The sequence below is a fragment of the Balaenoptera ricei genome, chromosome 11 (genome assembly GCF_028023285.1).
Source record: "Balaenoptera ricei isolate mBalRic1 chromosome 11, mBalRic1.hap2, whole genome shotgun sequence".
NCBI classification, from domain to species: Eukaryota; Metazoa; Chordata; class Mammalia; order Artiodactyla; family Balaenopteridae; genus Balaenoptera; species Balaenoptera ricei.
This window is the reverse complement of record NC_082649.1, coordinates 25409122-25425484: the sequence shown is the minus strand read 5'-3', so window position 1 is coordinate 25425484 and position 16363 is coordinate 25409122. Positions and strand designations below refer to the sequence as shown.

The 16363-nt window shown below is 43.9% G+C and overlaps 1 protein-coding gene across 1 annotated transcript in view; it reads right to left on the bottom strand.

The window, feature by feature from the left end:
* CILK1 (ciliogenesis associated kinase 1) overlaps positions 1-16363 on the bottom strand; it is a 33873-nt gene extending 17510 nt beyond the window's left edge. The window contains exons 1-5 of the mRNA XM_059938484.1: positions 16263-16363; positions 12841-12895; positions 8309-8430; positions 7224-7303; positions 701-833 (exon numbers count right to left, since the gene is read on the bottom strand). Of these exons, the coding sequence (XP_059794467.1) occupies positions 701-833; positions 7224-7303; positions 8309-8430; positions 12841-12895; positions 16263-16363 (491 nt within the window). The remainder of the gene's footprint in view (positions 1-700; positions 834-7223; positions 7304-8308; positions 8431-12840; positions 12896-16262) is intronic.

Here is a 16363-nt window from a genome sequence, read left to right as displayed (position 1 = left end):
AAGTGATTCAGATACATATATTCTTTTTCAGATTCTTTTCCATTATAGTTTATTACAAGATATTGAATATAGTTCCCTGTTCCCTGTTGGAGTTCCTTCTAAAATTGTTTACAACACAAGCTTTTTTATTTTTAAAATAAATTTATTTATTTTTATTTTATTTATTTTTGGTTGCGTTGGGTCTTTGTTACCACGCACGGGTTTTCTCTAGTTGCAGTGAGCAGGGGTTACTCTTTGCTGTGGTGTGCGGGCTTCTCACTGCGGTGGCTTCTCTTGTTGTGGAGCATGGGCTCTAGGCGTGCGGGCTTCAGTAGTTGTGGCTCAGGGCTCTAGAGCACAGGCTCAGTAGTTGTGGTGCATGGGCTTAGCTGCTCCACAGCATGTGGGATCTTCCCGGATCAGGGCTCAAACCTGTGTCCCCTGCACTGGCAGGCAGATTCTTAACCACTGTGCCACCAGGGAAGCCCCTATAATACAAGCTTTTAAGCTTGTACAATGCCAACATTCCTACACATATGTGTTTCAAATGGTGCTCTTAGTGGAAAATTAGTATTTGTGACAATAATATTATCCTCAGTATAATCGCATGGTCTTTAAATGGTCTTTAAAAATAAGAAATGCAAACATTAATATTATCCTCAGTATAATGGTATATTTTTAAAGAAGTGCAATTAAATCCTTTGAGGAAGATGGTACTCACCATCTGGTAGATACATAGTCTGTGTATGGAGGTCTTGATCGGATTTCTCGGGCCAATCCAAAGTCTGCAATTTTCACGAGTTCGGGTCCCATACAGAGGAGGTTCTCCGGCTTTAAGTCCCGATGGAAGAAGCCTGCAGCGGTGGTGGAGAAGGAATTCAGAGGCAAGATCGTGTCTGCGTTACTCTTTGCAGCTGTACTGCTCTTTTCATGACAGTGATAGTCTGGTATGACACTGAAGGCTCTACATTCATCCCAATGATAATGCAGACCCCTTTGGACCATTCATTTCCCTTTGACAAATTCAAAAATGTCAAATCATTCAAAAGTTGATCTTCATAATTTTTTTCCAAGAGAGCAAACTTCTTTTAAAATATCAAAACTCCATTATGGGCTGAGATAACTTGGCAAACAGAAATTGTCACTCCAAGAAAAAAATATCATGCCTACCCTGCCCCAGTCAGCCAGAAAGAATTTGAGATTAAAACCATTTCAAAAGACAAGTCTTATGGCTACTGACAGTTTACATCACAGCAAAAACACAATCACATTTTTTGTTTAAGAAACAAGGGATTTATGAATATGACCTACTCGTATCTGAGATTCTGGTGTGTGTTGCAACAAATGTTTAAATGTCAAATACTGATTACTTTGCCCAGTAGAGAAGCACAGGGGTACACCTGTAATTCACACCGTGAAAGGCAGAGATAACTCATTGAATGGGAAGCCTGTCTCAGCTACCGCAGGGCTTTGGGGGTACATGTAGGAGAGACTCAAACACCCACTGATCAGCATCACATGCCTCTGAAGACCCCAAACCTTCCTCTTGCAGAGAGTATCACTGACAGACATCATTCTACCTGAGTCTAAATCTCAATGGGTCATCAAAACCGGAAATACAACTGTGTCAATGCTGCTGATGGGGTTACTGGTTACCTGCTACCATTACCAATGTTGTGAGGTTGGATTCTAAGTAGCACATTTACGGGAGGAAGTAAGAGCTATCACTGAAGATGTCGACTGTTCCTCAACAACCCTGTGCTGATGTGCTCAAGTCTGCATCCCTAACATGCCTGCTACATCCTCTCCAGACCTGTGTCTCTGATGGGACAGCAGCTGATGTCACTGTCACCCTTGCATTGACCTGTCCCAAACCACTCTTCTCCTCTCCCAAATTCTCTCTCCTTCTTGAACGTTTGATATGATATCCAGGTAGCTTATAGTTATGCTGCATCCATCTGTCCCCAGACAGGAATGGAGCTGTGTCACATTTTCCATCAAAATACCTCCTATCTGTCCTTTCTGCCCTTTCTCTAACTTAAAATTGTGTAAATACGCAAGCAGTTATGAGAATGGGATCTTTTGCCAGTGCATCCAGCAAGGCTCCTGTGGCCCCTAAAACATATGCCCTGTGAGACCGATGGTCTCTCTTTCTAAACACTCAGAGCATCAAAAGCATGAAAAAAAGAGATGGCAGACATCATTTTCTTACCGAACAGATGGGAAAAGTGAGTCATGGGGGTGGCGGGGGATGAATTAGTCACAATCCTACCAAGAAATGTGTCAGAGCTCTTGTATTATCCGGCTCTGTTCTGTCCCTGTCGATCCAGACAGCAAAATCTTGATTTGCGGTGCTGGTCCTCTCAAGTCCAGATTCACCCTGTTTCTCCTCTTAGACTCCCTCTTTCTCCTCTAGTTGGGCTAAACTGTTGTTTCCAAACTTAAGTGGCATTTCACCGATAATGAAATGTCCTCCACCCCCAGGCCCCACTGCAATTCCCCCTGCCACCACCTATAACAACCACTCAACAAACCTGCATCTTCTCCCTGTTCAGTTCATCCTCTCACATCAACTATACTCAGATACAAGCATCATTCTTGGACTCCAGACCTGGTATCTTGCTTCCACCCGGGTCACGCTCCAGTACACACTGACCGCCTCCTCCCATCGGTCAAGCTTTATCCTTTCCCTGCTAACTCATCTTTAATCCTACTTCCACAGAGAACATGGGCACTAATGAAATGAGGAGAGAGAAGATTCTGGTTCCCCATTAATCCCTCTAAGCAGCTTTCCTTTCTATGGATCATACTTCAGGCCCAAAATAAACTTTCAGAGGGAAAATGGCTAGGAAGAAAGTTTAACTGCAAACAGACTCTTTAAAAATGACTGATGAAAACTGTATCTGTCAGTTGACATATGTTATCTGTTATACTGTATTCGAGGATAAGCCTTTATAACTAGGAAGCATTTGTGAATATGTCTGTAGAATATCTGGCCCTCTGTTCTTTTCATTACTGAATAATAGCAATAACTATTATCAGCCTTATACCCATGAGTTCTATTCCTTGGTAATTAAAGGTATAAGACCCTCTTGTCATGTACCTTTACTTTTCATCTCTATTTTAACAAAGCATCATGATTTTATCACTATGAGAGGCAACGCTGCATAGTGGTTAAGTGTGTAGACGGATCAGGTTGCCTGATTTCAAATCTGGCTGGAAAATCACTTAACCTCTCTGTGCTTCACTTTCCTCCTCTGTAAAATGGGGGAATACCAGCATCTACCTCATGGGGTTGTTTTGCAGGATTCAACGTGTTAATATTTGTAGAGCTTTTAGTGCAGTGCTTGGCATATCTGCACCTTGCAAGAGCTTGTCACTGTTAGTAGTACGAATCCTCTCATTTTATCTTCCCCACAACCTGGCAAGGGGGACAAGCAGACACGGTTCCATTTGCTGCAGATAAGAATTAAGGCTCGAAAGGCCAGTGATGTGCCACGCCCCCCGCCCCGCCCGTGAGGAGGTGGCACTAAGTTCTGATCTGACTCCTGGCTGGGTATGTGTTCTGCTGATGTGTGCACTCGGGCTTGTAACAATGAGCCCACGTCTCCCTCTGAGCTTCTGATTCACAGTGGAAACGCTTATTGCTGGGTTATTCAGAGATCATGCAACAGCAAAGTGCTGTTAACACAGAATCTTCCTGTTCGAAACTGTTTGGCTTTCAGAACACAGGAACAGACCTTCAATTTAATTTCAGGGTACCCCATGCCAGTCGAATAACAGAGGGATTTTCTCTTTCATCCTGGCAGAAAATGCGCTGTGCTTCCTTTTTTTATTAACAACCCTTGGGCAAGAAAAACATCAAGCCACAAAGAAGGCTTTCTCCCCTTCACATTCTGTTCATGAGGAACCTGATAGGAATATATGGAAATAACCAGAGAATACTTAAACGTTATGAATTTCTGTAGCACACCTTCCTGCTAGGGAAGTTGTAATTTCACAGATATTACTGAATTTAAACCCACAGTGCTTTTATCAAGAAGGCCAGGAGGACAGCAACACACAGAAAGGCCAAGGGCTGACTCAAGGTCACGCACAGCAAGACAGTGGTGAAACAGGGTAGCAGAGAACCACCTCTTGGGGCCAAACATTGTCCTTTAAGCCACCTAAGGCATTCTGGATTTCCTGCATGGATATTTGTAAGGGCAGGGCAAGGATGAAACACTGTTTGCATTAATTATTTAATTCCTGCAAAGTATATATGCTTTGGCATTGCTCAATCAGCACCAAGCGGAGCTGAGTTTTCATTCCCTGTGGGGGGAAGTGGTCACTGACATGAACCATGGCCATGGCTACCACCTGCAGCTCTGTTCTCTGCTCCCAAAGGAGTCCACTCCCAGGGACAGAACGCACCTTCTCACAGTGAGAACCAGACAACAGGGAAGAGCCTGAAACTCACAAGACAAATCTGCAAAGTGCTTTTGATTATTTTTTTTCCGTGACTGGAGGAAAAGAACAACATAAAGCTCCAAAGTTAAGTCAACACCATATGAAAACCATTCAAAAGTTTTCAAAAATCATTTATCAATGAAAATGAGATAGAACCTGCAAAATGAATATCCATCCCACCTCCAATTACTATCACCATTTTCTTCACCTCTTGTTCTCTGTTCTCTGTGAGAAGAGACAGGTTTTTCTAGAGAAGTGTAGCAAATGGGCACAGATATCGGAGCTAATCTCCGCTCTACTGCTTTAATGCAGTGGGGCCTTTGGCAGGTCTTTAAACCTCTCTGAAGCTCAGTTTCCTCTTCTTTGAAAGGAATAGATACCATCTGTTCTCTCTACCTGAGAAACTGGCAAGGAAACAAATAAGGTAACGGACGAAATGATATTAAGCTCAAACTAGAACTGGCACTTAGCTGGGGGAGAGTGTCCACAAGAATCTTGGGGAGAAGCATGGTGCTGGGGTTAGAAAAGCAAAGGAGGTCTGACCGTCCTAAACTGAGCTTTCCCTTCCACCATTTCTGAACACGATCGGAGTATGTAAGGTGTGTAAGGAAGACTGACAGTGCAGAGTTTCAAAGAGGTGTTTTAACACAATAATTTAGGGATACTAAATTACTGGATACGAATATGTACTATGTGTGTGTGCATATATGTGCATTTGTGGGTATTGGGGGGAGAGTGTATGTGTAGGTGCACATGTGCATGTGTACATGCAGATGTGTGCGTGCGTATGCACAAGTATGGGTGCGTGTGTGTGCGAGCACATCTGCGTTGATTTGATGGGATTTGGTAGAGACCTGGATAAAAGGATACAAGTTCTTTCTGGCAACAACTATCTGAGTCTCACAAAAAGCAACAAAAAGGAAAGGAAGAGAAAGCCAACAGATATCAACTTTCTTATAGATCCACCATGCAGTTCCCAGTACTGAGCAAAGAGCCCCAGTAACTGAGACACTATAATGGGTCCCTATGTGAAAACTTCTGGTTGACCTTTCTCTTTGGAGAATCCCTTTGATTTCTCACCATTTCTTTTTCCTGGGCTCTCAAATCTAGTACGTGCCCCTTCTCCTCCTATTTGTCCCTAAAGACACCATACCAGAAGGTTTCAGCGTTTTGCAAACTCATACTCTCCCTTGGGAAATTCTTGTGGCAAAACTGCTCCTTCTACCCGTGTCAGTGGAATCAGAGATACCTTTTACTGAAAACTTTTTACTAGAATTGGTTCACGGGCTTGCATATCACTCTCGAATTATTCAGCACATGCCCGAGGCTTCCAAGAACTTGTACAGACAGCCTCTGTTTGTCTGTTTGTGTTTCGTTTGGCCTCTAAATGTGATGGCTGCTTAGGGGTCACAGAGCAGGCTGGGAAGGGTCCCAGACGTACCATGCAGCACAATGTCTTTTCCCCTCACTGCCAATTTGCGTCAAATCTGAACTGACTGTATCATCAAAGGGCTTCCGCCCAGTTTCCTTATTGGGTAATGAAACTCATTTGTTGGTGCAATATTTGCAATGGCAATGATACCCTTAGACTGGGAGGGAACAGATTTCTGCCCGTGCAAGATCAGCTTGCCATCTGTCTGTATGTCAAAGCAACCTCAACTGGCCTTCTGAGGGACTCCTGGCTCCCCTGGGGGACACGTCCATCCCGAGGCTCTGCGTTCATGAGAACTTATCAACCCAACCCAAGTTGGGTCTGTGGCCAGTTGGTAACCCAGACTAGTAATGCCTCAGGACTGGCTGGAAATATAACCTCAAATGCATTGCTACTCAATACTGTTCAGAAGCTCAGCGAAGAACAATAGTGATGGAGGACTTCCTGAAGGGTATATGACCATCCATTCCTCTGGATGCCTTAAATCTCTCCCTGGACTCACCAGACCATCCCCAGAGTGAATCATACTGGGCCCCAGTAGGACCATTTTCTCTGATCAGGTGATGTAATTGGCCTATATTGAGGAAGATGACCTGAAACTGTCCCATGTAACTTGTCACTGTGTTTACCATAAAGTCATGTTACATAAGGATCCATGAGAGAAACCTCTCTGGTATCAGTACCAAGAATAGTTCTGCTTCTCTTGGGCAACTGAACTGTTTTACCTTGGAGGAACCATATAGGTTGTAGTTGGTCATGTTTCACATTCTGCATTGTCTGACAGCAAACTCAGGCTCACATCTGTAGCCTGCTTCTTCTACTTAAGTAAAACTTGCTGACATGTATTTTGTTGATTAACCTCACCCTGGCTATGTCCATGCCTTGTTTTGCCTTTTTCTTTGCTTATTTTAAGTGTATTTTATTTTCCTGGGTTGCATAGATCTTGTTAGACCACTTTGCACCCTTCTGAACAAGCTGAAATTGAAATACATTAAAAAAATGAAAAGCCACAGCAAAGCAGTGTTAGTTAGTAGGTTAAACATCATATGTGAAGCTTCTATGAATTCTAATCGTAGGTTCCTGATTAATACACCAGTTAATGGTCAGGAATAACTCTTAGATCTGTAACTAACAAGCTTAGTGTTAAAGCCTAAAGAATAAGAACATACAGACATGATAAATAATGAGGGAAATTCAGAAATCAAGCTACAAAAGATAATATATTCCAAAATCCATTGTCAGCCTCTCAACTCTTCAATTTTTTCTGGGAGTCAATTACAAAAGACACTGATGCTTCCTACATCTTCTACCTGATGACAGCCTTTCACTGCTATTCCAAAGCACAATACCCCAAATCACCTACCGTGTTTGTGAATAAATGCAAGTCCTTGCAATATCTGATACATGATATTTCTTATAGCAGATTCAGGAAACAACTTATTTCTGTATAGGGCAGAGGAAAAAATGTTATAAATCTAGATTTATGAAATTTGTTAATGAAAACAAAGCCCCTGTTTTCATGTTCTTTTGGTTATACAGTAAGAATTTAAGAAAACACTTGCCGACATGCTAATTTGACTAGATCCTCTGATAATAAAGATCAAAGAAAAACAACTGCTTATCCATGTAAGACAGCATACCTTATAAGCACCAAATATATTCAGTTATGTTACAAAACAGAAACGATCAAACATTTAATAACAAACCAAAAAAAAAAAATTCCCTCCAATGTATCATATAAAAATCTCCTCTCTCCATAATATAATTAAAGCTTAAAATTTTTTGATGGGGAAAATCTGAGGTCTTTCACATGAAGAGCTTATGAGATGCAGTGGATAGTGACATTTTCCCCTGGCTGGGCAAACCACACAGCTTCTCTGCTGTTATTGACAATGGAAACGATATTTGTTCACTGAAATCACTCAGAAGGATGCTCTGAATGGCATTCACCTGCCACCAGGAAAATGTGCCCAAGAGGTTCTACATAGTTCACTTTTCAAGTCCAAAATGACCATCACAGGTAAGTTTTTTTATTAGTTTCTTTGTCTTCCCAGCACGCGAGCCCTGTGCACTATAGTAAGAAAGGCACTGAAAGGAACCCGGAAGTTCCGATGGATGGCTCAGAATGAATGAAGCTGCTACACCCCTCACTTGTGGTCACTCTGCCCATACAGTCCTGGGGGAAGGAGAGCTGCAGAGTATCTGTTAAATCTCTGAGCCTGTTATAGGGTGAATAACCCATTAAGACATTCAAGACGGCTGCACTGAAAGCAGCTTCTCTGCCGTTATCACAGGGCCTCCAAAGCAGGAATGCAGGTGGGGCCCCACATCTCATGGGCAGCTTTAAACAGCCAAGGCCAAGCAGCATGACCACAACAAACAAAAGCAGAAAGAAAACACATCCACTGTGCAACATTTATTTCTAAGATCATGATGACCACGCTGTACCTTTCTTTAATGAGTTGGTAAAGATTTTCCTTCATGTACTCAAAGATAAAATAAAGATGATCATTTTCCCTGATAACTTCTTTTAATTTTACTACGTTGGCATGGTTGAGCTTCTTTAAAGACTGAAAGGTGAAGAAGAAAAACAAAAAATTAGAGCAAGTCTGTTGTTGAAAAAAGTTAATTCCACATATACTTAGGGAGAAACACCTAATTCTAGAATCACGGAGTGCCACAATTCATTTTTTACTGACAATATGTTAATAAATGGTATTTCTCTGAAGTTGGTATTAACTTTATGTAGAAAAACTATTTCAATTAACTGACTAGGAGGTAAGAACTTGACCATAACTGGAACTTCTGGCTGCCCCCAGGACCAGGCAGTGGGCCAGGGCTATTTTAGGTGCACTCCCCTCCAGGTGATGGAATTCACGCCATGAAAGTGGCCAGAGGGGAATCCATTGAGGCTTTGATTGATCTGATACTGGAGAGGCAGCTGCTGGGAGCTGAGATCACCAGCCAGCAGTCTGCAGACACTCTGAACAGGAAATTGCTCAGATAGACAGAGGCTGGCAGCCTGATTCTCCCAACTTTCTTCTGACACATGTGTGCCCATGGGACGTATAGTGCTCCTTACAAGGTGAGTGTTAAAGGAGGAGAAGAAGGAGGGGAGAAGGAGGAGAAATCTCATTGGAAAGACCCTGAGGTGAGATGGGAGAGACACCTCTGCTTCCAAGAACAGCAAAGGCAAAAAAATCAAGCAGGGCATGAGGAACAGAGGGTGGCTCAGAAAACGGTAAGTGACCTGATTATTCCCCATGCGCATGTGTGGTTTTCCTCCTCCTGGAACACACACGTGAGTGCAGCCATGCGCAAGCTATTTTCTGTTTGCATCACTAGCTCTGTCCACAGTGAACAAATACACTTTCATATTGGTGAGCAGTAATCCAGTACATGTGTGACAGCCGCACACCCAACTGTGGGTTTGCTCACCAGGTGATCAGAATTTGATAGACCGTCTCCTTCAAGAATGCCTCAAGGGGTCACTGTGGCAGGGGGTTGAGCCCTTTAATTCAAAAAGCCTCTTCCTCATAGAGACGTGAGTCCGATTAATAAATTGTAAAGCCCTCTTTATCTTTTAATTTCCTTCGAAGGAACATTCCTTCTATAAAACAAACAGAATGTCTGAAGATGAAAGTGTTAACATGAGTGTCCAAATCTGGAAGGACACTCAGTAACAACGCACCCAAGGGATCAGAGCTGGGGAATGTGCAATATGACCAAGTTACTTCAAGCAGCTGGGAAGAGGGAGGAAATATGGCCAGTGAATGAGAACAAAATAAGACTCTTCTGGAACCTCTTCCCTGAAAGACAAGCTTTTGCCAAGTGCCTCTCTGGCAGGAAATACTCAGCTGTTTTGGCCAAATGGCCAGATCCTTCCAGAATGACCCAACAGGCTGATTACTTTTTCTAGTTGGGTTGGATTTCTGGTTCTCCATGAGTAGCAAGCATTGCCTAACTTGTAAGCATTCTCCAGACTCTCATGGACTGCAGGCGTCTTTCCTGCTTGTTTGCTGAAAATGCACCACCAGCAATGGCTGAGGTGTCCAGTGGATGAGCAGCAGAATGAACAGGGCAGATTCATTCAGAGGAAAATGAAGTCGGTTTCAAAGTTTTGCAAGAAGAGAATTCTAGGCAAGGAGTAGGATACCGTCTGCCGCAAGTGTGTTTTGAGCGTGAATTACTGGCCCAAGTCTAAGAGTGGCTCCAGTTCTTGCTTCTCAGTGAGGCTCAGGGGCAAGTTAAAGTCTATATCAGTTTACTAGAAAAAGAATTAATTTAAAACATGAATTAATTTTGTGGAGGACTTCATGTGATTCATTTTCAAGAGGTATATTTCCAGAAAGAAGGCATCTTGCTTTGGCTTGGGAAAGGCTTCCAAAAAGATATAGAGGCAGGACAGTCGTATCAGGCAGAGAAGAAGGAGCACATCAGGGATGCTTCAAGGAGGAGTAATCTGCAAACTCTGAGTGGTCGGTGAGAGTCTCATACACGAGACTTGAAGGAAGAATCAGGCTTGGACAAACTCGGTGGGAGGGCAAGGGCACGTCAGGAGGGAGCCCCTCAGAGATTGGGCGTGGGAGCGAGTGGCCACCCAGTGTCGGAGGGATGAGAACTGCCCGGATGCCAGGTGGATGCCCACTGAAGTCTTCTGACAGACCCTGGGCTTGAGACCCAGCTTCGCTGCCTAGAGCTGTGATTCCCTCCAGCACATTACGGAATCTCTGGGCCTCAGCCGTGCTCATCGGGAAATTCAAGATACTAAGACTTTCCTCATCAGGTGGTTGTGGGGATGAAATAAGACAGAGCACGTAAGGTGCTGCCTGGCCCATAACAGCTGCTCAATAAATGGTAGATGGTGTGTGAACAGCTGAGTGCTGGGGAGATGAGAGGTGTGGAGAGCGGGGAGCACAGGCCACTGCAATGAGCTATGGTTTCTGAGTGCAGGGGTAAATGATAATTAACACAAGAGGGAGAAAATATGAGCACTGGGGGAGGCAGACGTTCTAGAAAATTCAGACGCTGATGTCCACTAAGCAGTTGGATACATGGGACTGAAGCAGGGGTCAGCAAACTTTTCTGTCAAGGGACAGAGAGTAAATATTTTGGGCTTTCTAGGTCATATGGTCCCTGCTGCAACTACTTAGCTTTGCCAGTGTAGTGTGAAATCAGCCACAGATAATATATAAACAAATGGTCATGGCTGCGTTCCAACATTTTTTTTTTTTTTTTTTTTTTACAAAAACAGGCATTGGGCTATTTACTGACCCCTGGTCTAAATGCATAAGAAAGATAAAAGATGTGATAGGGCTGCTGAAGCGAGGGGAAATGAATAAAATCACCCAGGAGGAGAAGCCAGAGCAAAGGAGAAAATTGCTGAGAAGAGAATGTGAGGAATTATCCATATTTAAAGGGTGAAATCATAGAACCACTGTTGAAAGGCAAGAAGAGGTAGAAAAGGTGGGTCAAAGCAGAGTCACAGAGACCTGGGAGAGGAGAGGAGGAAGTGGTCCACAGACAAGAAAATGTCTGAGAAAATGATCCTGGACTTTTTAAAAAAATCTTTTGGCCACGCCGCGCAGCATGTGGGATCTTATTTCTCCAACTAGGGATCGAACCCACGCCCTCCGTGTTGGCAGTGCAGAGTCTTAACCGCTGGACCGCCAAGGAAGTCCCAATGATCCTGGACTTGACAGCTGGTGGCTTTTAGGAGAGCAACTTCCGTAGAGTTGCAGAGGTGAATGCCTGATCAGTTAAGTGGAAAGTCAGTGGTGGGGGGAAGTGACAGCGGAGGGGGTTCTCTGGAAGGTAAGGTCAGGAAGGGGAAGGGGTGGGAGCTCCAGGGGAGGGAGAGCTGAGCCTGGTTAGACAGAACGGTGGGCACATTGATAGACTGAAGACAAGGAGCCAGTGGAAAGGAGTTTAAAGATATGGGAAGGTTTACAATAGCCAAAGGTGTCCCAGTGTCCATCGATGGATGAATGGATAAACAATATATAGTAGATCCATACAATGGAATGTTAATCAGCCTTAAAAAGGAAGGAAATCCTAACACATGGATGAATTTAGAAGACATTCTGCTCAGTGAAATAAGCCAGTCACAAAAAAGACAAATACTGTATGATTGCACTTATATGAGGTACCTAGTGTAGTCGACAGATGGAATGTAGAATGGTGCTGGCCAGGGGCTGGGAGGAGGGATTCGTGGGGAATTATTGTTTAATGGACATAGAGTTTCAGTTTTGCAAGATGAAGAGAGTCCTGGAGATGGGCCATTCTGATGGGTGTACAACATTATGTATGTACTTAATACCACTGAACTGTACCATTTTTAGGTCAAATACGCAATTCTATATCTATTTTGAGTCCTTTGGGTTCTAGCACGGGACACCTTTATCGCTGTTCTAACAATCTGGACTATCTACCTGGCAACCTGCCACTTTCCTTTGAGTTGTTTTTAACCTTAATGCATAGGCATTGTTTGCAGAAAATGTGCAAAGGAGCCTTCCCCAGAGATGGCTACAAAATGTGATTATTACATATGTTCAACTTCTGGATGGTATGACAGATTTTCTAATGTTGTCCGGTTTGCTATGTAAACAAAATTGTGCAAAGCTTTAAAAAAATGGTCAAAAGGTAAGTACTATGTATATTTCATCACCATTTGAAAGAAAAGAGACACTAGTGAGAAACTAGTGAAAGTTGAATAAATCTGTGGTTTAGTTAACAGCACTATTACCAAGGTTTAAAAAGAAGTACATGCACACACACCAAAAAACTAAAAAAAAAAGTACACACACATAAATAGCACAGCAATCTTCTCCTCTCAGCTGTCAGCTGCATTATGTTATCATCTGCCTCCTTTTTCAACATCAGTGAAACAATTCAAACTGTATCAACTATAAATCTATGCGTGTATAAAGCTATTTTAATCAACCATACCATAAATTATCCCTTTGTGTATTAATAAATACCTTGACCTCCCGAAGGTTCATGCATTCCTCCCAGGAATAAAACTTTCTTTTCATTCTAAAAGAGAAGAAAGAAACAAATAGCACATTTATTCCCAGTAACTGGCTATGCTTTATCTTAAAAAAAAATGTTTTCGTTCTGAACCTAATGAACAGTGCTTAAAGTGGGTTCCAATTTCTACCAGATACTATACTATCCAAAACAGCATTTTATTTAAAAACCTGGCAGTGCAATCAATCCTCCAGCACAAAATTTCCCAGCAGAGTTAGCATGAGGGCATTGCAAAGAGGCCTGGACTGCTGTTTTGCTCTGTCACTAATTAGCTAACCCTGCCCTGGAGGAAAAACCCCCAGGCTTATTTATCTGGACCAGAGCTGTCCAATCGAACTTTCTGTATTGGTGGAAATGTTCTGTACTGTCCAGTATGGTAGCCACTAGACACAGGTGACTACTGAGCACCTGGCATGAGGCTAGGGCAACACAGAAACTGAATTGTTAATTTAAATTTTAAATTTAAATTTACACGATATATGATTACTTGCCACCATGTTGGACGGCACAGGGATGGACACTCCGGTACAGGGGTTGGCAAACTATGGCCCATGGGCCAATTCCACCCAACCATCTGATTTTATACAGCCCATGAGACAAGAATGGCATTTATACTTTTAAACGGTTGAGAAAAACAAAGCAAAAGAAAAATAATAATTTGTGACATGTGAAAATGATCTGAAATTCCAGTTTCAGTTACCATAAATGAAGTTTTGTTGGAACACAATCACACTCATTTGCTTCCATATGATATATGGCTGCCTTCCCACTACAACAGCAGAGCTGGGTTATGACAGAGACCACATGGCCTGCAAAGCCTAAAACATTTACTGGCTGGCCCTCTGCAGGAAAAGTGTGCCAACCCCTGGTCCAGAGCCTGAGGGGAGAGACAGACAGCCTGGTGAGCTGGCCAGAAATCTAAGGGTTCTCTCTTTCATGGCCCTTTAATCACATCGTCTCATTTGAATCTTACAGCAGCCCCATGAGACAGATGGGATGGGCGGAAACTAAGAAACAGAGAAGTTATGTCATTTCACCAGGGTCTCATTGCTGGCTAATAACAGATCAACTCTCATCTCTCCCCCTCACTCTGAGAGTCTGTCCCCAATGTCACACTGTCTCCCAGCTGAGTGACCATTTCCTTTATTCATGCCCCAGATATATTTTAGCCCCTGCTACACATGGCAGAGGCCCAGGCACTGGAGATACAATGATGGGCAAGACGTTGCTCATGGAACCGACCTCGGAGCAGGAAGGCAGGTCATCAATCGCCTTCTGTGCTGAGTGCCATGAAGGGAAGGGACAGGGCACCAAGAAAGTGGACCCCAACGTGACCTAATCTTGTCTAGGGTATCAGGAAACAGCCTTCCAGTGAAGTGGTATTTCAACCAAGACCTGAAGGACTAGGAGAATTTGGCCTGGTCGGAGGCGTGGGGTAGTGAGTAGCATGGGAAGACAGAGGGCAGAAAGGTATCTGGTGAGTTCAAGAAGCCGAAAGGCCAGTGTGGCCAGGACAAAGCAGGCAAGGGAGTAGTGGGAGGAAATGCAGCCAAAGAAAACAGGCAGGGGCCGAGTGAAGCAGCAAGTTGTAAAATTGGGGGCTTGACCCTAAAACTGATAGGAAGACATTAAAACCTCTTCGTCTGGGATCCCTGAAAGCAGAGCCTGAGGCAAGGACTTGGGTGCAGGGAGTTGATTTGGGAGGTGATTCCAGGAACCCAGGGCAAGGAGCAGGGAACCTGAGAACAGAGAGGGGGGAAACCCATGAAAGGACACATTACGGAGCTGACACTGCAGTGGGTGACGGGGGCTCAGTCCTGCTGGGGACCTTCTGTGGACCAAGCAGGAGCACCTTGGTTGAGTCTCCCACGTGAACCTGAGGTGGGATACTGGTGGCGGGCACATCACTGAACACCCCAGCATGCTGAAGTCAGGCAGGACAAGGGGACATGATGGGGCAGCAAAGAAGGTTTGGTACAATTGATTTTAGACAATTAGACTCACGTGTTTAATATAATCCCTTCAGGCTGGAATGGACAGGGGTAAGAATGGAAGCCAGGAACCCTAGAGAGGAAAGTATTCTAGAGGCAGAGGTGGTAAATGATAATGAGTTGAATGGGAGGTTAGCAGTGGGGAATCGGAGAAGTAGGTGGATCAGATAAATATCTGGTAGTTAGAGTCTATAGGACCAGACGACCAATGCTGGGGCACAGGGAGGGGTGTCGGGGGACTCCCAGGCTTTGCGGGGATGGAAATGTGTCATTTATCAAGACAGGCATTATGTGCTGGATGTAAGTTCAGTTTTGGGTATGATGAGTGTGAAGTGTCTTCAGGGCATCCAAATGGAGATGTTGAGAAGGCAACTGGATATAGATGGGTGTGGCAGGCAGACTCTAAAATGGTCCCCAAAGCCCCCCACCTCCTGGTATTCACAAACTGGCATAATCCCCCTTCTTTAAATGACTTGCTTCTAACCAATAGAATACAGCAGTTTGAGAGGATACCCCTTCTGTGATTAGTTTACAAATGCAATAAGATGTCACTTCCATCCTGGTTGAAGACTCTCATTGCCTTCTTGATTTCCATGTCTTGATGGAGCAAGTTGCCATGTTGTGAGCTGCTCTTTGGAGAGGCCCACACGGCAAGGGACTGAGGGCAGCCTCCAGCCAAGAGCCAGCAGAGGACTAAGGCCCTCAGTCCAACAACCCCCGAGGTACTGAATGCTGCCCACAGTCATGTGAGTGAGCTTGGAAGTGGATCCTTCCCCAGTCCAGCCTTCAGATGAGACCCCAGCACCAGCTAGCAGCTTGACTGCAGCCTCATGAGAGACCCCAAAGCAGAGAACTCAGCTAAGCCAGGCCCAGACTCCTGACCCACAGAAACTGTGAGATAGTTGTCTTAAACCACAATTTTGGGGGGTAAACTGTTATGCAGCAACACATAACTAATACAATGGGTCTGGACTCAGATTGCAAAGGGCGAGTGGGGTGGGGGGAGCAAAACCGTAGTCACCAGACTACCCCACGTGTAAAGGATCCAAAATAAGTCATTTCATTTCTCAGTTTCAGTTTCCTTTCCTATAAAATATTTCTTAATCTGCTTGTTACTACCTCCCCATATGAGAAGATCCTTGGAACAAGTACTAGAGCTGTATGCAAAGTAGTGCATCTAACATGCGGATGTGTTTAAGACTCTAACACGAGCATCCCAGAGTTCACAGTCATCTAACCCATAGCAATCAATGTCTGAGATTCTTCTCCATGCCTCCCCTGTGGAAACTTTGCACAGATGAGGAATGGAGAGCATAGAGTTAAAACTATGTTGACAATGTGTCATTGAGGATGGATTCGTGAGCATGAAGGATAAAACTTACTTTTTAATAGCAATCAGTTCCCCAGACTCGATGCTTCTTCCCAGCAGGACGGAACCATAGGTTCCATCCCCGAGTTGCTTGATGGTTGTGTATCTATTCAT